At 47.3% G+C, this 23,202-nt stretch overlaps 1 protein-coding gene across 1 annotated transcript in view; it reads right to left on the bottom strand.

The window, feature by feature from the left end:
• The window catches only part of CDH13 (cadherin 13), a 978,634-nt gene extending 960,285 nt beyond the window's left edge, over positions 1 to 18,349 (bottom strand). Inside the window, exon 1 of the mRNA XM_065925094.1 lies at positions 18,156 to 18,349. Coding sequence (XP_065781166.1) covers positions 18,156 to 18,200 — 45 coding nt within the window. The 5' untranslated portion in view covers positions 18,201 to 18,349. The remainder of the gene's footprint in view (positions 1 to 18,155) is intronic.
• Positions 18,350 to 23,202: the final 4,853 nt, after the last annotated feature.

The following is a 23,202-nucleotide window of genomic DNA, read 5'->3' as shown; positions in this document are numbered from 1 at the left end:
AACTTTTCTCTGGGCTGGCGAGAAGGAATTTAGTGAACAAACACCACCTCTCCCTCCCAACATAGCTGCAACAATGAAGAGTCAGGAGAACCAGATTCGAGTCCTGATTCTGCCAATTATTTGCCGAAGAAGAAAGGTCTCTGGGGCTCAGGCTCCTTACAGCAAGCCTCACCTGCAGGGTCCTGAGGGTGGACACTCTGTGTGAGCAAGCCCCACAGACGGTGAACTCCTCATCTACAAGGTGAGAAGAATCATAGGAACTCCGGCATTCAGAGACTTGAACCAGACATCCCGAGTGTAAACACTTAGTTGAGTGCCTGAGACAGAGATGATGTTCCATAAATGTTACTTTTTAACTGAAGCAATCACTAGGGTGTCATTTAATTAAATAATAATTGTTAGAGCACAAATGATGATGATGGTTCTTAGCCTTACCACTGAAGCAAATTAAAGTTCTGCCCTTGAGGAGACTGCGTCAAGCTAATCGCATCTCCCTGGGGCCCCACCTGCCAGCAGGGGATGTGTCTAATGAGGGGTGCTCTCTCAGACTCCACCTCCACACCCCCCAAAAAAAACCATGCACCAGGTAGAGACCTGCAGCACCAGATAAGTCCCCTTAACACAGAAAGAGAAAGCCCATTTCAGCCTGGCAAAACACAACCCTCAATTTCACCTGTTTATCTGTTTACTTTTTTAACTTTTGGACTTAAGCTGCTTGCCGCCCTGCATCCCTGGGCCTCCAAGCAGCCTGAACTGGTTCTCCTGCAGACTGGAGCCTGGGACAGGGCCTCTATTGCCCCGTGTACAGACTGATTTCTACCCTGTGCAAAGTCAATCCCGGGTGTGCAGTTTCTCTGGCTACTCAGGCTCAGAGAGAATGCTTCCTTGGCAAGTTCCTGGATCACCAAGGGCAGGAGCGAGCAGGCTTGCCAGCAGCCAGCCCTAGAGAGACAGGGAGATTTGGAAGCAGAGTGACCAGGGAGCGGCGCTGAGTTGAACTCCATCCCACCAGCGGAACATTTGGGGGCTCAGATAATCCTGAACCGAAATAGCCAGGGTAGGGGTTACACTCAGGAAGGCTAAGTGGCTGGGTTAATAAGGCTTTTAGGATTCCTCATGCCGAGTCTGCAGAGTGCAGACTTCTCCAAGCATCAATTATAAGAGCATAAAACTTTCCAGAATGGAGAAAGGGCGCTGAGTTCACAATGCTTGCTGGGGTCTGATGGATCTTCATCTACCCCCTCCGAATCTTCCAAGTGCTTCATTACTTGGCTCCCTCAGCTATTCTCCAGTGCCTTCCAAACTCCTCCGAACTTTGCTTTAATGAGCAGCCTCTGTTTATTAACTCTTTGGTCAAAAAGAAAAAAAAAAAGTGAAACCTAATGCATCTCATTTCCTGCAAATTGCAGAAGGTTAATCTCCATCTAATAAAGCTGTGCATAGGGTGTTAGACAAAATGTTTTCTCCTGAAGGATGGGAGAGCTGACCACTTGCTGTCCCCAGCAGCGTGCTGTTGGGCTTCCAGGTGTATGTTCTTAGGACACATTCAGGGACTAAGCTTCAGTTTCTTGATCTGTAGCTTGGGACTGCTTCCTAAGTGATGGCATTTATTGTGATGATTAAGACACAAGATCCCTAAACTTCCCTCATGGTACAGTGATTAAGACTCTGCAAGTCCACTGCAGAGAGCACAGGTTCAGTCCCTTGTCAGAGAATTAAAATCCCACATGCCATGAGCTGTGGCCAGAAAAAACAGAAACACCATGATCTCTGCCCACTTTGAATATACACTGTACCAGGCATTGTGTTGAATTTTCTAGGCAAGAATACTGGAGCAGTTTGCCATATCCTCCTCTAAGGGATCTTACCAAACCAAGGAATCGAACCCTCATCTCTTGTGTCTACCTGCACTGGCAGGCAGATTCCTCACCACCACTGACACGTGGGAAGCCCCTAAGAAGCCCCTGGGATGGAGCTATCACTATCCTCCCCATTTACCAAATGAGGAGACTCGGACAAAGAGTTATGAACAGGACTTGCCCAAGGCAGTGGGAGCTGAGAGTCAAGCCCAGGCAGCCTGGTGCCCTCATTCTTAACCAGTAAGTGCTTTTCCTTTTTCTATCTCTCCTTCACTTCCCCGCTCCTTCCCTTTGCTCTCTGACATCCCGCCTCCTTTCTAACGTTTCATCTGTTTCTTAGACTTGTGCCTGTCTTTAAGTTTGTACATAGTCTGACCAGTCATTTCATAGTTTCCCCTCTACAGCGTCCTCACCCCTGCCAATGCAGCTAAGCTGACTTCCTCTTTCTTGACTGCAGTGGCCATTCCTTCTTCCTGCAGAATCTAATACTTTCCCCATCTCTTCTCTCTTTACCTTCTAAGATGTCTGCAAATTCCTCCTTGAAATTCCCTTTCCTACTTTGACATTGTAATACTCCATATTTCTTCCCCCTCACATGGTTACCAATTCATTTGTCCATCATCCATTCGTCTATCTGTCCAAATCTACCCAGTTCAATTAACACTTATCTGAGTTCAGATCCTCTGTAAACTTGGACAAGTCATTTACTTTTCTGACCATCTATTACCTCACCTATAAAACAAATATTTAAAACATAGTTTACAGGACTGTTGTTAGGTTTAAATGAGACAGCAGATATAAGGAAACCTGGCTCAAAGAGGTACTCAACACATACTAATTGTCTCATTGCTAGCTTTCTCCCAATCAACCTTTAAGTCCTGAGATCATTTCTGGCATGCTTTTTCTTTCTTCCCCACCAGTCCATTCACCAGCAAGCCTCTAAATCTGGTCCTTTCTCTTCCACACTTCTTTTGACCTTCATTAGCTCACAAGCTGGACTTGCCTTGGGTTTTTCTGGACCCAATCCATCTTTCACATCACCCCCACACTAATTTTTCTGAAATATTATTTTTCACTACGTTACTCCCGTCTTCAAAATCTCCACTGACTCTCTAGTATCTATTTATTCCATTTTTCCTTCTTTCACTTTTCAAGTTTATTATGTTTTTCATTATAAATGTAATATACACACATCAATGGAGACTTATAAACTGAAAGGGGGGGGAGGGCAGGAAATCACTCAGAAACCCATCACATGAACAAAGCTACAGTTGGCATTTTGAAAAATATCCTTTCAGACTTCACAACTCTTTTCCATATATACAGACTTTTTGCTTAGTAAGAATCCTATTCCACACACATTCTATTCAGTATTCATTTCTCACTTTGGTGATATTTTTCATGTCATTGCTGTCTTCATAACTTTCCCCTTTAGTGCCTGTGTAATATTCCATTGAGTCACTTAACCAGTTTCCATCTGCTAGAAATTTAGCTTATTTGTCAAGCACTTAGGAGAGCCAGGCACATGGCAAATAATGAATGCTGGTTATTGTCATTATTTCCAATTTGTGCCAACACATATTTGCTGAGAAGTATTTCTGCACATCTTTTTCTGTAGTATTTAGCTCTTCAACCTCTTTAACTTCTCAGATGTAGATTACTGACTCAGATGTAGATTACTGGGTTTTACTGTTTTTGTGCCTTGTGATACTGATAGCAGCACATGCTGACATCTTCCCACTGACAAGGCCATATCCCTTCTGGCTGTTCACTAATGGACCCAACTTCCACTGCAAGAACCTACAGCTCTTTACTAAAGGCTTTCTCTGGAACAAGAGTCCACTAGTGGAGCTAGCGGTCCAATAGTGCTCAAACTCGACGCCAGCGGGGACAGTTCCAAAACAACGCCCACCTAGATTTGAGCACAGAAACTGCAGCCCCCATAGCCCTCAGGTGGGATAGCTCTGAGGGGCCCGCACCGGCTCCCAGAGGCCCCGTGTACTTGCAGGAGCAGCTGTCTGAGCCACAGGCGCATCACGTAACTGCCTCGCTTCCTTGCTTTGCTTCCCCACCCCGCTACAGTTCTCCCTGGCTCATCTCCCACATGAAATTAACTGTGTTCAAATTCTCCCCTCGGAACCTGCTTCTGGGAGAACTCGGGCTGAGACTGTGACACTTACAGGCAAATGGTTAACACCCATGCTAACACCTGTCCATTTACCTCTTCAAAGAACCAACTTCCATTTTCCAAGGTCTCGTGGTTCACTAGACCAGGATTTTACAGGGTTGTCCTGAATCCCCATCCCAGTCATATCAGATAGATATCACAGCCTTCATTTCAAAGACCTGGCAGCTGAAGCACAGAGGGTTTAAGCAACTTTGTCCATGGCCACACAGCCCTGCAGCGGCAGAGCTGGGATTCAAACTGTAATTCCACTTCCCCCTGAGGCCTGAGCTCTTAACCTACAAGGTGTCCTGCCAGGCACTGACCCATAATGGTGTTAGGATCCTCCCCCGGACCCTATGCAACCACTAACCTACCTCAGTTTATATGGATTTGCCTATTCTGGACAGTTCTTTCCATTTCATAGAGTCACATAACACGTAGCATTTTGTGTCAAGGACTGCCCAAGTCTGAAACTCAGCCTCAGAGCTAAAAAGCTGTGTGACCTTTACCAAGTTCCCCTGGAATTTCTCCATCTGTAGAATGGAATTAAAATCATACTAGATATACCACAGAGTCATCGGAGGATTGAATGTGCTAACCATACATCTAAAATACTCACACAGGGCTCAGCTCACATTAGGCACTACTGAGATGTCAACCTCCATTACGGCCATGACTACAAATATTACTAGTCTGCTGTTCCTCTGCCCCAAAGCGCGTGACTGGTGCTGGGAATCCAAAGATGAACAGAGCACAAAAAACAGAGCTCTTGCCCTCCCCCAGTGCACAGCCTGGTGGGGACTATATGATTGGGAAACCGGTTTAAATGAACGCAAAGTCTTATCACATGCATATTTAACTAACAGAAATCCCAGTCTTTCACCAAAAAGAGAAGGAAAAAGAACAATTTAAATACTGCAATTAAATTTTGTAAAATTATATCGTGCATATATCCTTCACTACACACTGTACATCCCTGCATGCATTTATACATTGTTACATATTGATTACAGTAAGGGTTGCATACACAAAACCGAACACATGGCAATTTAATGGGCAACTGAAGAGATCTCAAGGTTAATGAAGACTCTGTGTTTGCCTTAAACCTTGACTGTGTAATCTAACCCTTGGGTAAAATGTAACTCTATTGTGTGTCGACAACAATAATTCACAGTGATTTCAGATAAACGAAATCAGCCAGCAAGTACCAGGCGGAGTCGGGTGTTAGGCCGCAGTAGGTTCCAGCTGGTCAATGCCAGTCTGCAAAGCACCACACCTGCCCTCCACAAATTCACAGAATCATTTTGAAAATAAACCACATAAACATACTCGTAAGGGGTTGGTGAGTGGCAGAACTGGGTTTAGGAACCAGGTGGAGATGATCTCTCACCTACCAGCAGATGGGACAGGCAGACACGAGAAGGGCGGTGCTTTCTCCTGCCCCACCCTTTGCCCACCTTGTCATCCTCCAGAGCACTCATCACCACCCGGCACACACAGTGTATCTACCCGTTCCTTTCTTTCTGTCCCTCCCCCAACCAGTATGGAAGCTCACTGGGGCAGGAGCTGTGTGTACACTGTTCACATTTGTATTCCCAGTGCCAAGAAGACATCTGAGTGCTTTGAAGGTAGTCAGTAAGATCTGTTGGTGAATGAATGAATGAGGGTAATTATTTAGACAACCTCTACTTTTCTTCCATCTTCTGTCTCCCAAACACCCATAGTCTGTTCCTCCAATCTCAACTTGCTTATTCCTTAATTATTCAAAAGTAATGGGAGAATATTACACACCAAAAACGAGGTCCTAAGGGAGCATTCCAGGGCTTTGGCATACTGGTACCACCTAGTGGGAAAGAGCATATTTGCAGGTAGGTACTAAACTGAATTTGGAGGGTTGATAAAAACAACCACCACAACTGTTTCCTTTATCATTAACTCTATTATAAGGAAGTTTTCTGTAACTCACAATAGTGGCAACTGGAATCCCTCACAAAGTCATGTTCTACCCAGGGCATACACTGCCCATCCAAGCACCTGCCATGCCTCTTCATCTTTCTGCTCAAGAACTCTTCCAAAATCATGGTTGCCCCCAGGGTCACAAAGGCTCAGTGGGAAGACAGGAATTTTGGCACCAGGGGCCACCCCTGACCAATGAAAGACAGACTCCTATCCAGCAGAGGGACCATTCTAAAGTGAGTTTTACACAGCTCTTCCAAGGGCCCTCAGCAGCAGTGGGCCTCAGTTGCCCAGGACAATAACCAGCTCAAAGATATGCTTTTTGATTGGCTTCCCTTCTTTCTTGTTTCACAGTTCTCACTTCTATGAACTGGAATTCTCTCTCACATCAGCTCCCATCATCGAAGCCTGTGTCTCCATTACTATTTAGGGAAACTCAATCCAAGATATAGGGTCTAGCACCAATATACCTTTGGGTGATAAGAAAGCCTTAAGAATTAGTCAAGATAATTACTGTAAACGCTTAAATACTGTATACTTTAGAGCTGGTCTAAGAATTGCTTTCCATAGTTGACTCCCAAAATCTTTACCTTGATCTAAGTTGAGGAGAATTAACAGTGATATGTAGTCCTAAAGAAGTACTACATTTCTCATGGAGACAAGAGAACAAAGAAAAAGGTCTGGTCTCTATCCCTGGGCTCTGCTCTGTTCCAATTTGACCAACTGGTGAGATGGCTAATGATTTAGACTAGACAATGGGTCAGCAACCTACAGCCTGAGGGCCAAACCCAGCTCTGCCTGTTTTTGTAAATAAAGTTTTATTGGAACACAGGCCTGACCATCAGTTTACATATTGTCTATTGTTGCTTTTATGCTGCATTGATGGTGCTGAGTAGTTGCAAGAGAGACCATATATTTACTCGATAGCCCTTTATAGAAGGAGGTTACCTGCCTGTGGTTTAAATCACTGGTTGCCATAGTTTTAGATTCCCAAAAGCAAAATTTCAAGAAGAGCTAAAAATAGAGACTGGACAAAGGTTTGCCAACAGCACCTTACCACTGAGGACAAAAATGCCCTCTATGTATTAACCAACTTCGTTCCACAAATCATAGGGTGTTTTAACCTGAAAAAGTAGAAAGGTCATAGCATCAGAATAATGAACTTTCCATCCCAAGAGAGAGTAGTGGGTGAGCTCAGAACAACTGCCTAGCCCATTTTAATTTTTTTTCATAGCACTATCATTTTCCAAAATTATCATGTTTACTTAATTTGTTTTTCATTCTCTTTCTCCCTCACAAGAACATAGACTCCACGAGGGCAGGCAATCTTGTCTTTCTTAATCACTGCTGCTTACCCAGTGTCAAGCACCATGTTTAAGATACAGTCGCTGACCAGTAAATATTTGTTAAATGAATGACTCAGTCAAGTGTGAACTGTCTAGACTGAGGCAGATATAAACATCCTGAGAGAGGCAGAAAGGTATGACCGTTGTGTGGGTGGCGAGGACTGGGACAGAGGGGGAGTGTGTGTACCTGGCAGAGGGGCTCTGTGAATGCCCCCTACTCTACCTCCAGGACGTGAAGCGGTGCCAGCCACATAACAGGTACTCAACAGATGTTCAATGAATTAGTGGCTACCCTAAGTAAAGGCCCTTATACTGAATTAAGAGGAATAAGAAAACTCATCTGATAAAATGCAACTAAACTTTAGTTTGGATTCCCAGGTAGCTCAGTGATAAAGAATCCGCCTGCCAATGTAGGAGATACAGGTTCAGTCCCTGGGTCAGGAAGATCTCCTGGAGGAGGAAATGGCAACCCACTCCAGTATTCTTGCCTGGAAAATCCCATAGATAGAAGAGCCTGGCAGGCTACAGTCCATGGGGTCACAAAGAGTCAGACATGACTGAGCAACTGAGCTAGGCACAAACTTCAGTTTAGATTCAGTCCAACTGCAACTCTGTAGATCCGAGTGTCTGGATACAGCTACAGGCTGCATATTTCTCATTGCCTATAGACTGAGAAAACAGTGTTGCAGACAGTGGCACTCAGGAGGCACTGGCTTGGACAGTGAAGTCCTCAGCACTCCCTGAGAGGGATGCCATCCAGCCTCAGGGCTCAGGGGCAGGCAGGAAACTGCCAGAGAATTAACCTGCACAGTGGAATTAGCCTGCGGACAAGCCACACCTAGGCTGGGTCCTGGCATCTGTGTGGCAATCCTCACTGGGATGGCTGTTCTTGTTGGGGGAAGCTTAAGGTGTGGGTGAGTTGTTTGTCCCTGGTCAAAAGCAAGGACTCAGCGATAAAGAATACAGATAACCCTGAGCTAAACCACTTCTGAAGGTTGTAACTGGTAATCCAGAGAGGAGGTCTGGATCCCAGGCCTCCTTTTAGAGATCTCAATGAGGTCGCTGCAGGCAGCTGTTTCGACTCTAGGAGAGTCAGAGAACAAAAGAGTGAAAGAAGAGAATCCTTACATCATTTGAGGGGACAAGGGAGCAAGTTTTTGTACATTAGGGAAATATGGAGGAAAATGGACATGCACAGAAATCAGAAAAGCATGGGTTCAACCCCTGGTCCCAGTTCTTAGTGGCTGTGCAGCCTTAGGCAGATGACTCAACCATTCTGAACTTCTTCTCATCATATATAAAATGAAGACAAGAATACTTGCCCCTAAGGGTTGCAATAAGAATTTGAGGTAATGTATGTAACTGGTACTTAGCAGTAAGTTATACAGCAAGTTTATTACAGTTATTTTGATTTATTTTAAATAATATGCTCATGGTGTTGACAAGCATACCCACATACACACTGTCCTGATAAAGCCTCCTGGGAACAGCTGCTGGGAAGAAACATCTGGAAGATATGATCCCACCAGATCAAATGATTTTATGAGGCATAAAATCCCCAGGAGAATGATCCTTGGGGAGCCACAATATGAGAACTGGCAAATCCTTCTCTGGGGAGCAAACTTAATTTTTTATTTTTCAATGTCTGTACAGTTTTAAGTACATGAGTATTTTTCCCCTGTAAGTTAGTTAGATACTCAAGACCAAGGCCCCCCGGTACCTTCAAACCATAAAGTGCCTTGCAGCACCATGTATTAAAGTTAAAGCAACCAGCGTTCCTTAAGCTCCCAGAATTAGCAATTATGGGATGAAGCCATGAGCATACATTTATTTAATGCTCACCAGCACCCTGCTAGGCAGGTATTGGTATTCTCCATTCTTGTTTAGACACAGGAGGAAACAGAAGAAGAGGAGGGAGAAAGGGGTAATTGATTAGAGGCCACACAGCACGCAAAAGACTGGGTCAGAATTCAGATTGGATTCTCAAAGCTTCAGAAGTCTCCCTGATGCTCCTAAACTAAGACACCAGCTCCTCTGGGTCCCAGGAGACCAGAGACCCTGGTTCACCTCCAGAACTTCCCCTACTGAGGACCAGGACTGTGTAATAGCACTCGTCTCTACATCCCCAAATTAGCAGAATTCTTGGCACTTGCCAGAAATGAAAAAGTATAGGGAGAGAAGAAAATATGGGAGGGAAGGAGGAAAGATGGAAGGAAAGGAGAGAGGGTAGTTTGCTCTTCAATGCCAGTTTAGCTCCCATTGTTTCCGGTTGTAATAATTACCAAATTCGTATTATTTCAGCTATTTATTACTTGTTTCTTATTGGCAGCCCTCGGAAGACCACAAGACCCACAATAACAGGGTTCTTATCCATCTTGTTTACCTATGAACTCCCCAAATGCTTCCGTAAATACTTAGCACGTGGACAACTGTACATCGCTCACCTTCTGAGGATAACGTAACTGTGCTGCTTTTCTTCTGAGACAGCAGTTGTTATACTCTTACCAGGACACCACTGCCCGGCACCCAGCTGAAGATTCTGCTACTACACCAAGAAACATAAGCATCGCCGAGGCTATATCCTGTTCTGAAATGAAGGTCTCTTAGCATTCGCAATGTGATTGCTGAAAGTAGTAGATCATTATTTGCTTCATGTAGGAAATATTTCTAGTGCTGCTGATTAAATGTTCAAGAAACGATTAAAGGGCTTGGCAATGTTTCTCTCAAATATCTTTTGCATGAAAAGCCTCAGAGATTGGTTAATTACAGAGGCTACACATCAGTCACTCTAGGCAAGGGCGCTGCCAGGCCCCGTGGTGCCCATCCCTGCTGCAAGCACGGACTGGTCTGCAGGCATTAGCGTCACCAGGGCCTGATGCCTCGCCTAAGGAGCATTGCTGCAGCCTGGCTCACACATCTCCATGGAGATGGCCCTCAGACCCCGTTTATGATGTCAAACACCTGGGTTCCTTGTTTGGGGCAAATGGTTCCAGCTCTCTGCCAAGTGGAGGAGTGAGAACTCAAGCTTGCATCTTTAACCCCTCCCTAGCCCTTGTCCTGCCATCTCAAACCCAGATGCCAAGCCCTGGCAAATTCTCCCCTAAATGTCTTTTGGATGCTCTGAGGAGGTTGTGTCTACTTCTCCCATCTGCACTGTCACTCCCTGGGTCTAGAGTGACAAGAGTCCCTGGATTCTTCCCATGATTGCAGGCCTAGACTGGCTTCTCCTCCAATTCATATCCAGTTCCATCCTCCAGCTACACTGCAGCCAAATTACTTTTTCAAAATAGAAATCTGGCCTTGTCACGCTGGACCCTCCCCACATTGCTTTCAATGACTTCCCCATTGCTCCAGCACAAACACCCAAATCCTTGAGATGGTTGATGAGGCCCCGGTGGGTCTGGCACCCCCAGCCGCTCCCCACGCCACTCTCTGGGCTACGGGGTCTCCTCCTGCACGGAGCTCCCCCACCACCCACACCCTAGCATTCCTGTGTCCGTAAGCCTTGCTGCTCCTCCAAACTCTGACCCAAGCAGCAGGCTATCAGGGAAGCCTCCCAGACTCTTCATCGAGGTCTGATGCCTTTCTCACATTCACTCATTCATGCATGTTTATTGAGGGCCTACTATCTGCCAGGCTCTGTTTTAGGCCCTGGGAACACACAGTGATTCAATCAGATGACAGCACGTGCTGTGACGGAGCCTGTATTTTAGTAGAGGGGAAAGATGAGGCACGGTCAAGAGAAACATATAGACTGGCAGGATCTGACACAACCATGTTTCCTTCCCTCTAGCAGTTGTCTCTGTTTTGAATCATTAATGATTCCTGCCAGGGAATATCTTGGGGTCTGAGGCCCAAGAGAGCAGAGACTGAATCAGCCTTACTAACCGGTGTTCCTTGAGCATAGTAGGGCCTGCCTGAATATCACAGGTATTTACCTAATCCACCTGGTCCCAGGTGAACGTCCCTGAGGTCAAGTTGCTCGAGTGCTTGGGGTTAGGAGGGATGATTCTTCATATAAACCTTTAATGTCTCCCTCCCTGCAGACACTCTGGCTGTAATTTTGAGCCAGAGCAGCAGTCAGCAAACTTCTTCTGCAAAGGGCCAAATAGTAAATATTTTAGTCTTTGTGGGCCATATGGTGTAACAACTCTGTTGTTACAGCACAAGCCCAGCCACAGACAATTATATAAATGAATGGGCTTGGCTACGTTCCAGTGAAACTATTTATAAAAACAGGCTGCAGGCAAGAATTGGCCCAGAGGCCCGTAGAGTGCAATCCCTGAGTTAGATGATCCCAGGTGCCCGGCAGCCTACAGCGGTTGGAGGCCATGCCTGTGTGGCCTAAGTCAGACGTAGGTTCCACGGGTGGGGTCCTGCAACTCTCCACAGACCCTACATGGATCGATCGACAGGGTGATTATCTCAGCAGCTCCAGCTTCAGGCATTCACAGGCACCATCTTCCACGGCACATGAAAAAGCAGTTCCCTGCCAACCCCCAGGAAGGAGGCTCTGGCCTGCAGGCCGTGTTAGGCAGGAGTGGAGGCTGCCGCGCTCCTCGCGGGGTCCCCAGGCTCCCCCAGAGGCTGAGCTCACTTCCTGGCCCTGCCCAGGCATGTGCAGGGCTGTGCTCAGCTCAGCAGCTGCTCCCTCCACCCCAGCCCTGCCCGAGCTCGGCTGGGAGACACAGGGGCTTTGTGCTTCTGTAGCAGACGGGGTGACACTCGCTGGGGCCCTTTGAAATGAGACGTGACATGTTAAAACGTGCCTAATGCTAAGGCTAATTTTCAGGAATTTGACTTCTGCTGGCAACTGACAGAAGGAAAACAATCCCCTTTATTTATTAAATTTTTTTTGGAATATGTATGTAGTTATATTTACCCTGACCTTTGGGGTCTGCAGCTACTGAAAACAATACTTATCTGAGGCTCACCTGCTGGTGTGGGATGAGTGGACAGATTAGTCTAGTATTTATGGAGCCAGAGAACATTAATTGTAGCATTAGCACCGCATGAAGACTGTGGTGGGTGTTAACTGCTAAAAACAGTTATAAAAACACCACGGAAACTGCAGCTGGCACTAGAGGTGACAATGTCCCGCGTATAAAAGCACTCTAGACAACAGAGCTACGGAGCCAACATTACCCTGAGGTTATAAACGCTCTGCGTGTTGGTTCCGTGCTCCCAGAGTCCCCTGCAGGACTGAGGACCATAGGGTGTTGCAATGATCTGATGACGCACTTACTGTGGGTGAGCAACACTGCGGGAAGGCGACGCCCAGGGAGCCACTGTGCTTCCAGGGCAGGGATGCCCTCGGCGTAACCCTCTGTACAGCGCACTGGGGCCTGCGTTCTGTCTGGTGGTCCCAGAGCCCCTTGGCCGCTGACGCATAACATTGTTTACGACGCACCAGCGCTCAGGTTGACTCAGACCTGCAGTGTGTCAGTTCTCTGGGGGTAAGGATTCCACAGGAAACAGTGACCTGGGTGTTGTGATGCTCTGGGTAGCCCTAGTCACCTAACCGCTTTTGGTGGTGATAACGTTCTCAGGGAGGAATGCCCCTGGTCACGTTCTTACAAAGTTCACATCCAGGTAGTTCAAACAGAGTGATCGAAAAGGGCGAGTCCCTTCCTTTTCAAATGGCCTATCACTGAAAAATAGGCAACATCAATCTGATCAAGCCCCCAAATTTGCAAAACCAGAAGTTCCTGATGCAAATGCCTACAAGGGCAAGGAGGGGAACTAAATGAGTACAGTGGAATGGGTGGGTAGGAGGGAGTGGCAGGGATGTGGCCAAGTACAGAGGCAGGTCCTGAAGGGGGCAGCAGTGACTCAGCTCCAGGGAAGTGTGGCCTTGTGGGAATGTGGTTCTCGGGCTGCCTGACCTTCTGACATTTTACGAAATGCAGGAAACATGTTGTTGTTTTTTAAATATACAATATCCTACTTTTCAAAACATTTGGGCCAAACAGGATACATCCATGAGCTACATTTGGCCTGTGGCTTCTACTCTGCAACCTCCCCCTGGAAACAAGAGTTACAGAATTGGGATTAATGGCGTTCAGTCCCACCAAGCAGATATCTTGAAGGTTCAACCTGCTAAGCCGAGAGGTGACCCATTCATCTCCATGAGCCTTGGCTCAGTCTGCATTGCAAGTTTGAAATGTCGTTTCTTCTCCCTAGCCTGCCCTTAACTGTTTCTCTCAGTAGAGAAAGAAAGCACTTTCCACCCTAACCCTAGAATAAATCCACTACTTCATATCTGGTGAAGATGCAGGGGCTCCTACAGTTCCAGCCAGTCATCATTTGTACAGTCTGTGCAGATATGGGGAGCCAGGCCTGAGGTCCTCAGAGGCTACACAGGAGACAAGTGGCAGAGAATTGTACTGGCAGCATCCTTCAGGAGGGTTAGAGTCTCCCAGGCATGTGGGTACCTTATTGACAGCTAAGTGGAAACATGGAAAAACCGGTGGTTATCTGATTGATTCTGCTCAACTGATTATTGTAATTGGATGACAGACCGATATTTCCCTCTCCTTTTCAACTGGTGTTGCAGGGTGAGTGGACCTGGCTAATGATTCACTTTTCTGGGTAGTGACCTAATGGGGAAGATTACCTCCTTTCACAGGCAGAACTTTGCCTGCCATGCATTTGGCTGCCTAAAGAATAACACCAGGTTCAACCAAAGTCAAATGACAGGAAATTTCAGAACTTCCTCACATTTCATATTGCATTGTCTACCAGGGTCTTCGAAACGTTCCCTGCTCTAATACTCAGAGGGGATAGATAGTTGAAGAGTAAAATATAACAGAATAATGACAATAGGGAAAAAAGGAAGGAAAGATAAATTGTGCAAAATGACAGGACTTCTCATTGGGGGAGCTTGTAGAAAAGAATTGAAAATAAGGAGAACATTTTAGTTTGGTTTTGATGGAGCTTTTACACTGAAATTCCTCAAAATATGAGAGGTAGATTTAGAATTTTGTAATGCTGTGGATGGAGCCCTCTTCTGGAGAAATTTTTCAACAGGTATTAAAACAAGATCAAAACACACAGAGATGAGCCCACACACAAACACAGAAATATGAACGACTATTGGCTGTTGTCACTCAGATCTGAATTGAATCCATAGTTCATCCTTTTCTTTAGCTTCCACTATACAGAAATTAACTGGACTCCCCAAGCAACTGTCTTTTGGAAGGAGGGAAAGAAAGATATTCTCAAGGAACCAGCTGTACTTTTACCTCAACAGTGAACTTCAGACCGAGACTCAACAATCACACCCCAATCCTGGTACTTTTAGATAATGCAGTTACTGCGTGCATTGGTTTGTTGGGCAATTTTGCTGTAACACAGAGAGGATATTTCTAGGGGGAAAAGAAAAGATTTTATTTAATGGAAAACACATGGGCTAAAGATAGAAAAGGAGAGAAGGGAGGGAGGCAGAGCAGGAGATATTAGCTAAGATGACTGTTGGGGCTTCTAGACTGTGGCGTTACATAAATTTCAGATCATATATTCAGCCTTGCAGTTTATTAAATCTCTTTGAGGACTTGCTAAAAAAAATTGTTCAGACACATGAACGCTACCACTTTGCAATTCCTTTCACCACTTATATCTCTGTTTCCCCAGTGCTTTGGAATCTTACAGGCTATCACATGTTGAACCCATCTCAGAGCAAGAGATCCCTCTGCAATGCTCACAATCCTTCCTCCCCAACGAAAGGGCTCTGCAAGTAAACTCTGCCCTTAAAATACAATATATGAAGTTGCAGGGCCATAAGAAGACACTGATTCTCATTTAACACCCTGAAAGTCAAGATTCTGACTCCAAGAAAAACCTCCCCATCTTAAATCAACATCTCAGAATTCCATGGAATAGTTTTAGTCACTTCCCAAGTGACTGTTCTCCAAACCTGGACCACTCCCTACAGTCCTAATACTTGGGAGATTACTCATTCATTGTTGGAGCTTCTGGCTAGATGTGACACCCAAATTAGGCTGGGGGTGGGGAATCACATTTTGCAGTGGAATTTCTAGCTCACGCCTCTCTTGATTTGTTTTGCATTCATTATTTACCATAGCCAAATTCCAGAGGCCACTTCTGGGACTGCCTTTCCCAAAATGCCCCAGGGGAGAAGAGAGGTGACTGCTTCTCTGCTTTGCCAGCTTCCAGCCATTGTTGCTTTGAATTCCTCTTCCCTCTTCCAAAATGCCTAAAACAGCAACCTAGCCAATAAACTTACAGAGATTGATGGCTTCCAAAACCAGACCCAGTGTATTTCAACGGTGGTAGAAAAACACACACATACTTGCCTGAACACCACTAACGCCAACTGACTAATTTGCTTTATTACATTGTTTTTCCCCTTCCTTATGTTTTCTCTCTGCCTGGGGAAAGTTTTGTTTTTGCTTGTAGACTCAAAGGCCCCCAGACTCTCCGCACCTTTCCACTACGTCACATAGATCTTTGCACTTGAACGTCTTGCTGGTTAACTGATTTGCACCACAATGATTTCCCTGGAAGGTACTATTGCTACCAGGATATCAGTTACTGTCCTAAGGTGGACATTTGCTCTGATTATGAATAACAGTCTAAGAGAGAAATAAGCCTCTCAGGGAAGGCAATTGAATTCGAGGTAAAACCTCTGCTCCTCCATCCTAAAGAAACTGAGAGAGACCACAGCCTTCAGAAGCCACCTGTGCCAGTCAGGTCCTGGGAGAAGAGAAACACCAGTTGCTTTGCAAAAGGCATCATGTCAGCCCCTAGAGCACAGGAATTGCTGGGTGCTGGCATGTGATCTGATTTGCTCAAAGGAAGACAAAACTTTGGGCAAACCCTGGAATCCAACTGAAGTCAAGCACGTCCATGGAGAAAAGGACTGTCAAGTCCTAGGTCAGGTGGTGGTAAGGGCTCCCAGACACGGAAAGCTCCGAGAGTGCTAGGACTGGTGCTAAACGCATTACCAAGGACATCCTGTTGAATGCAATCTAATCCGCCCAGCAATCCTAGGAAGGTGACAGAATTACTTCACCATGGAGAATCTGGAAGTTCAGAGAGGTTAAGCAGGCTGCCCAGGTGGTAGCACCAGCACATGGCAGAGGGGATCTGTCTGAATCAGAGACATGCTCTGAACCGCCCTCCTAAGTTAGTATGTATATATATACACACACACACACGTACACATATACACACGCCTCCTCAGAGATGGTGAAGAGTTCAGAAAGTCTAGAAGACTGGCTCACAGACAGGCACAGGATTTGTGGCAGGACTTAAAGCTACAGGGACCTCAAGAGAATCAGCCCAAAACCCTAGTAGGGAAGCGTAGGGGGCTGTGGATCCAGGGAAGAACGAAGTCATGAGCTGGGGGTGGACTCACCAGCCAGGCACCCTACTCTGTCCCCAGGGACCATCATCCACCCTCACCCCCTCACACTACCACACTACCACATTACCATGGTTACCGCTTCCTGGGACACTGACCCACTTCCTAAGGTGGATGCCTCCCTGGTCTCCCCTCAGAAGGCTGCACTGCATCTCTGCAGTCCAGCCAGCCCCCGCCTGGGACTCCAGGGGCCTCACCACCCCCCACCCCCCACCCCACTCACACCCTCACACATGTGTGTGCCTCTTGCCCTGGCATCCAGCAGTCCCGGCCAGGAACTCGACACCCATTCCCAGCACCCCAGGGCACTCCCTGTCTCCTTCCCTCCTCTCTGCCTGGCCCTGCCCCGATCTCATCCACCCACTTGTAGGCTGCCAGCACATGCCATGTCCCGTAGGCTGCCAGGAAGGCCAGGGGGACTGGGTCACAGTGCTGTCCGAAAACGGGCCCCAGAGCAGGGCTGAGCCGGCCGCCCCCAGCACCTCCAGCCTGGCCTCCTTTCCTGCACACAAACTTCCTGAGATCTCGGAGATGGTTGCAGAAGGACCACGTCTCCATCGCCCCCCTCTCCCGGGTCGCCGGCCCTTCCCTGGAGCCTCAGCGCTCAGAGGGTTAACAGGCAGATGCAGCCTGGTGGGCAAGGCTTGAACTTTTGCCGCGCTCCGCGCCCGCCCTCGAACACCGCAGAAGCGGCAGTCGGGGCTCGGGGCGGTAGTTACAGGGGGCTAGACAAAGCGGGAGTGGGAGGGAGGGGGCTTTGCTGGGGCCTGCGCCCAGGCGAAGGAATGAGCTCGGGCCCTTGTGGGCCCGAGGTCAGGAAGGGAATGGACCCCGATGCGGGCGCGGCCAGCGCCTTTGAGCGACAGCGGCAGCCGGGCTGCGGCGTTCGGCTGGCCGGAGGCGCCTTCCTGCGCGCCGCCCTACCGGGCGAGGGGGCCCGGGCGCCCGGGAAGTCGGCGATACCAGGCCGGCCTCTTCAGCCCAGCAGCCCGCAGTCCGGACCCGAGCTGCGCTTCCGCGATCGGCGCTCGGTTGGGGGAAACCACGACTCCTTAGAGTCGCCTCCAACTGAGTCTCGCCAATGCATGAGCCTACAGAGGAGGCGAATCAAAGTTACCCCACTTGATGTAGGCGAGAATGTCGCCCCTGCTTGCAAAAAAAAAGGACTCGGAGCTCTCTCCACCTCTCCTGAACGTATACACACACACACACACACACACACACACACACACGCAAGCCAGAGTGGGAGACTGCCACCCCCCCCCCCAACGCCCTAGGATTTCAGGGGCTGGGAATGACCTCCCTTTTGAGCCCCCGAGCTGTCTTCGTCGCCGCACCCGGAGTCCCCCGACCCCACGAAAGCCCCCTCGCCCAGCCCGCGCCAGGCAATCGGAATGCAGAAACGGGGCGCGGGGCGCGCCCAGCAGCCCCCTCTTCCCTACCTGGGACAGGAGCACGCAAAGGACGAGCGGAGTTGTCGGCTGCATTTTGCCCGACTAGAAGCGCCCGGCGGCGTTTTCATTCATGCACGCGGCTGCACTGAGCATATTTTCCGTGGGAGCCAGGCTTTGAGGAGAGGCTCTGCCTCGCCAGCCAGCCAACTTCCCAAATAGATCAGCGGCAGCATCACGAAAGCATTGGGTAGAGGCTGATGACCAGGACCAATGGCTTTACAAGACGGATTCCTTCATAAAGCTCCCTCGTTTTGCATGGCAGATACGGGGCGAGCACCTCGCCTGGAGCGAGCCCCTCGCAGGAGGCAGCCAGTTCGCTTTTTTGGACTGTTGGGGCCCAGCCCCACAAATCACGCTGGGCAACGCCAGCTGATGCCACTTTTCCAAAGAATGGAATTGCACCAGGAACTGGCGGCCACTTGCAGCCCAATGCACGAGATTCTCTTTATTAAAATGTTAATAAGATCCACTTTACTTCCAATAAATCAAATAAAATGACCCCAGCAGTTCCAGTCCTTTCTACGCCTGGAAAGACTTGGCGGTGGATTTTTTTTTTTTTCTTTTTCTTATTTTTTTTTTCAACGTGGCCCAAGTTATGATGGTGTTTGGTGTTTCCCTGCCATCTCACAAATCACCAAGACGACAGATCAATTCTAGCTTGCAGGAAAAAAAATCCATCAAGGGGCAATAGATTTTATTAACTGCTCAGGTGAGAGCCTGACTGGCCGCCCGCTCCACAATTGTGCATCTGGCACCAAAGTTGAGGCCATGATTTGAGGAAACTTTTTTTTTCTCTATCTGGATATGTTCTTTTAAAAGCTTCTAGCTATCTCTAGGGATTTGGAACAGTAGTAGCCACTGCTCAAGAGATTTTATAAGTGGGGTGCTTTGGGAATGAGGGTAAGAGGGATCTTTCGGTCTAACTTTCACAGGAGGAGTTTAAGAATGTGTATTAAAGTCCTTGCTTTGTCATTTCCATACAGCCTCCTTCTAAAAGAAATTTCAAGTTTTTTTTTTTATAAAGGACAGTTTTCCAATAGAATTTATGCAACCAAAATAAAAAAAAAACAATCTGGGTCAAGAGGAAAAACTCAGAAAACTGAAATACTAAACCCAAACTCTAATGTATTTCCTCCTATTTGGATCTGAGATCCCCAGTGGCCAAAGCAATAAGAGAAACATGTAGACTACATATAAGACTACATATAAGACTAGTTCTTATATGTGCAAGTAAACAGATACCTTCTGACATAATTTCCCTGACTCTAAAAATTGGACTAAATATATGATGTGACATCTAATATAGCAGCATGCTGAGCAATGGACCATTCTGAGATCTAGCAGGCTGGGCTGTATTCCCCAAGTCTGACACAGGCCCTGAAACATGGAGACAGTCATAAGGGCATTAAATAGATGTCTAGACTTAATCAAGCAGTAGCAGAGGGTGGGGTGGGGTGAAAAATCTGGAGCGACATTTTCTAAGTTTGACCTCCAGCTCTGCCACTGGAGTTTCCCACTCTCTGTCCTCTGTCCACTGGTTAAATGAAATATAAATTGTACTGAATTCATAAGGTTGTGGAAGATTAAGTGACAAAATAACCACTCAATAAATGTAAACTGATGCACTGTTTAAAATTTCTTCATTGTCAGCAGTTCAGTCACAAGGTCATCTCATGTGGTCCCAGTTCAGTCACAAGGTCATCTCATGTGGTCCCAAGGTCACTGATCAAGATGCAGTGCCATCTGACCAGCCGGCTGCATTAGTCAACACTGGTCCAAGAGATGGCAACGTTGGCCAAATAACCCCCAGAAGAGCCCAAGAAAGGTGGCGGCTGCTGCTGCTTCCAGCCCCTTCAGCTTTCCACTGTTCTCTTTAGGCACCCACCTCCGAGTCTCTGAGAAGTGCAGTCAGCGTTGGACAGATGATTCAATTGTCCCAGTTTGGAACCGACATATGTGGAGATGCCTCCCCAGGTTACCCACCAACAGGAGTAAAATGGGGTACTCTGAAGTCAGACAGACTTCAGATCAAAGCATCCTAGAGTACCCTAAGTTTTATCCATTCCAGGGCAGGCGCCATCTTGTCAATCAGAGGCCCACTGGGTTGAGCCCATGAGTTAAGCAGACACAGAGACAGAGAGAGAAGAGGACAGCTTGGGAGATGATCAACCATGACAAGGGGTGAAGCGGGCAGAAAGATGATGTTGCAGCCACTTTTCTACAAGCAGCCACTTGGGCAGGGAAGGACACTAAGGTTAGGGTGTGTCCAAGGTACAAAGCAGCATTACTGATTTTATTGTTCTGCTGGCCCTTTCTGTGGTCTTCCCACCCCACCTCTCTTACTGCTCCTCACCAAACAGGCCCAGCTTTCCCCCTTTTTTGCAGGGTGGCACTTGCCGGCCCCCGTGTGCTTACATGGGGCTGTGTGACTAGTTCTAGCCAATGAGCTGGGAGCAAAAGTGACAGGTGTCACTTCAAGGCTGGAGCACTTAATCACCAGTGTGAGACAGGTAGGTTTCCCTGGAACAGGGACTGAAATGAATATTTGTGCAGGCGGCTTATGGGGGAGTGTTCTCACCACACCACTGCAAGAAGGAGGGAAGCAAGACTGACAGAGGGCGAGGTGGATGACTGCAGTTGCAGCAGAGGCCTCAGCCAACCCCAGGAGTGCTCTGAGGCTAGAGCAGCTTTTTCGAGATGAGCCTAAGAGAGTCAGGGGGCTGCGCCTCGGTGCCTCCAGTGGGCCAATTGTCGGCTGTTCCCCAAGGAGGGGAATAATCTGTCAGAGAGCTTGGTTTGGCCAAGGACCATATTCCAGTCTGTCCTTAACTTTGTCACTTCTACATAAAACTAAGGTGTGACCTGTAACAGGTAACCAGAGGCTATGATTCCCAGGCTGCTGATGCCCTCATCCACCAAATGGGACCGGTGAAAACAGATGTAGTTTTGCCTGGCTGAAGGTCTGCTTATTCTGTCACCAGCCAGGACCTGCGCCAGCATTTACCCAAAGTCCTGGGCAGGCAGAGTGGCTCCAGCCAACCCCATTTGATTTCAGTTGAGTGTACCCCATGGGCCAGTCTCCATTCATTCCTGTCTCAGTCCCCACAAGGTAGATTATTGGGGCTGAGGAGAGTTAACTTCAAGAGTCTTTCCAGGCCTTGAGGCTTACCTCTAGAAACTCACAGCAGCTAGGAAGCCAAAAAGATTGATACACAAAATGAAACCTGGATTGGAATCTCCAGACTTTATTTACATTGGGCAAGTTGCTTTTACTCCCTGAACCTCAGTTGCTTCATCAATAAAATGGGAATAATAACATTACACTCCAAGGACTGATATAAAAATTGATGTCACTCCCCCCCCCACCCCCTACTCCCTTCTACTCTCAGAGAATGTGCATTTTGCTAAAAAACAAAAGATATCAAGTTTTGTTCAACAGAGATAGGAGAAAAATCATTTCACTCCAATAGTTAGAGGCATTTGAAGAAATCCAGTTTTGTTTGTTTGTTTTGTCTTGTTTTCCCTTCAGCTCCCTAATGAGAGTCTTTTAACTGATAGATTGACGCTGGCGTGTAAATACTGAAATTGAAAACCAGGCTTCCTACCCTGTCTCCATCTCCTCCCACCCCAGCCCCCACCAACCCCTGACAGTTTTTGCAGCTGTGGGTTCCCCAGAAGCTTGGTCTGCATTCAGACACATTCCAAGCTCACACTCCTTTTCTGGGCACCTCATTCTGGCTTTGGAGCTGATGGAATCATCCAACAGTCAGCAGCTGTCTCCTGAGGTGCCAGGGGTTAAGACTGTTTCCTCTCATTGACTGACATGAAAAAGACACCCTTCCTGTGTGCGTGGAGGTTGCCATGTGGGTAGGTGAAATGCTTGTGTCTTTTGTGTACAAGTACTTGTGTATGTGTATCCGGAAAGGGGGCAACTGGTGTATCGCCCAGCAGAGATAACTTGTTCAAACTGTCATACCTTTGAATGTGCTGCTGTGATGAGGCATTTGCATAGACAGTGATAAACCAAATAGATGCCCTAATTTGGTATGCCAGGAGCCCTTGGTAACTGGGATATATTCGGACAGCAGGAAGAGGAGCCCATCCTGAACAGCCTTGTGACACAGCATAATGTTGACGCTATCCCCCTCCCAATGGGATGGCCTGCTAGAAATGCCAGGGTGATGACAACACGCCATCCGCCACACCCGGCCACCCAAAAGCACACCTGACTGCTCATGAGCCGTGAACCTGCTTTATGTTTCTTCCTTCGTGTTATTTGGCCTTAGACTGTAAATGGACACTTGCACTATTGTCTGAATTATTCACTCTAACTGTACCGATATCCTTTACCCCTTGACTTTGGGTTTGGCCACATGAACATGGTGTGACCAATGGAATGTGGCAGAAGTGATGGAGGGCCATCTATAAGTCAAAGCCCCAAGAGACCTGTACATTTCAGCTGCTGCTTGCCGGGGCCTCCACCAATGCCTTCAAAGGCACATTCATGGACAAGCTCACTGGTCGTAGGAGAAGACAACACCCCCACGGACCCAGAGATGCTTGAGCAAGTGTATCAGAGCCCCTCCAGATAAGCTGGCCTACAGTTATATGAACTAAAAATAAATAATTGCTCTAAATCAGAGGATGGTTTGTTACACAGCAATAGCGAACCAATTATCACATTTGCTTTATTTTGCATCTGTGTATTCCTCTGGAACATAAGTCCCATGTCTGTCTTTTGCTGCTGTGTGCTCAGCTTCTAGAACAGAGTCTGGCACATAGTAGGTGCTCAAATGATTTTTGTTGAGAAGATGCACTACCTAACTTTCTATACTGATGACAGTGCTGCTGATATGAACCTCCCCTACATGTGCTGTCCTACCGGAAATACTTTCTGCTGTACATTCAGTCCTCCCACGTGGAAAGCATCCTATGACCTTGACAATCTTCACTGCCACTTAGCCACCTAATTCAGCCTATGACAAGGCCAGTTCCTCTTATGATGGTCTAGACTAGGATTAGATGAAGTAAGGAA

Source organism: Muntiacus reevesi, chromosome 2 (assembly GCF_963930625.1).
Source record: "Muntiacus reevesi chromosome 2, mMunRee1.1, whole genome shotgun sequence".
Classification (NCBI taxonomy): Eukaryota; Metazoa; Chordata; class Mammalia; order Artiodactyla; family Cervidae; genus Muntiacus; species Muntiacus reevesi.
The sequence above is the reverse complement of the archived record's forward strand: the minus strand, read 5'-3'. Positions and strand labels throughout refer to the sequence as shown.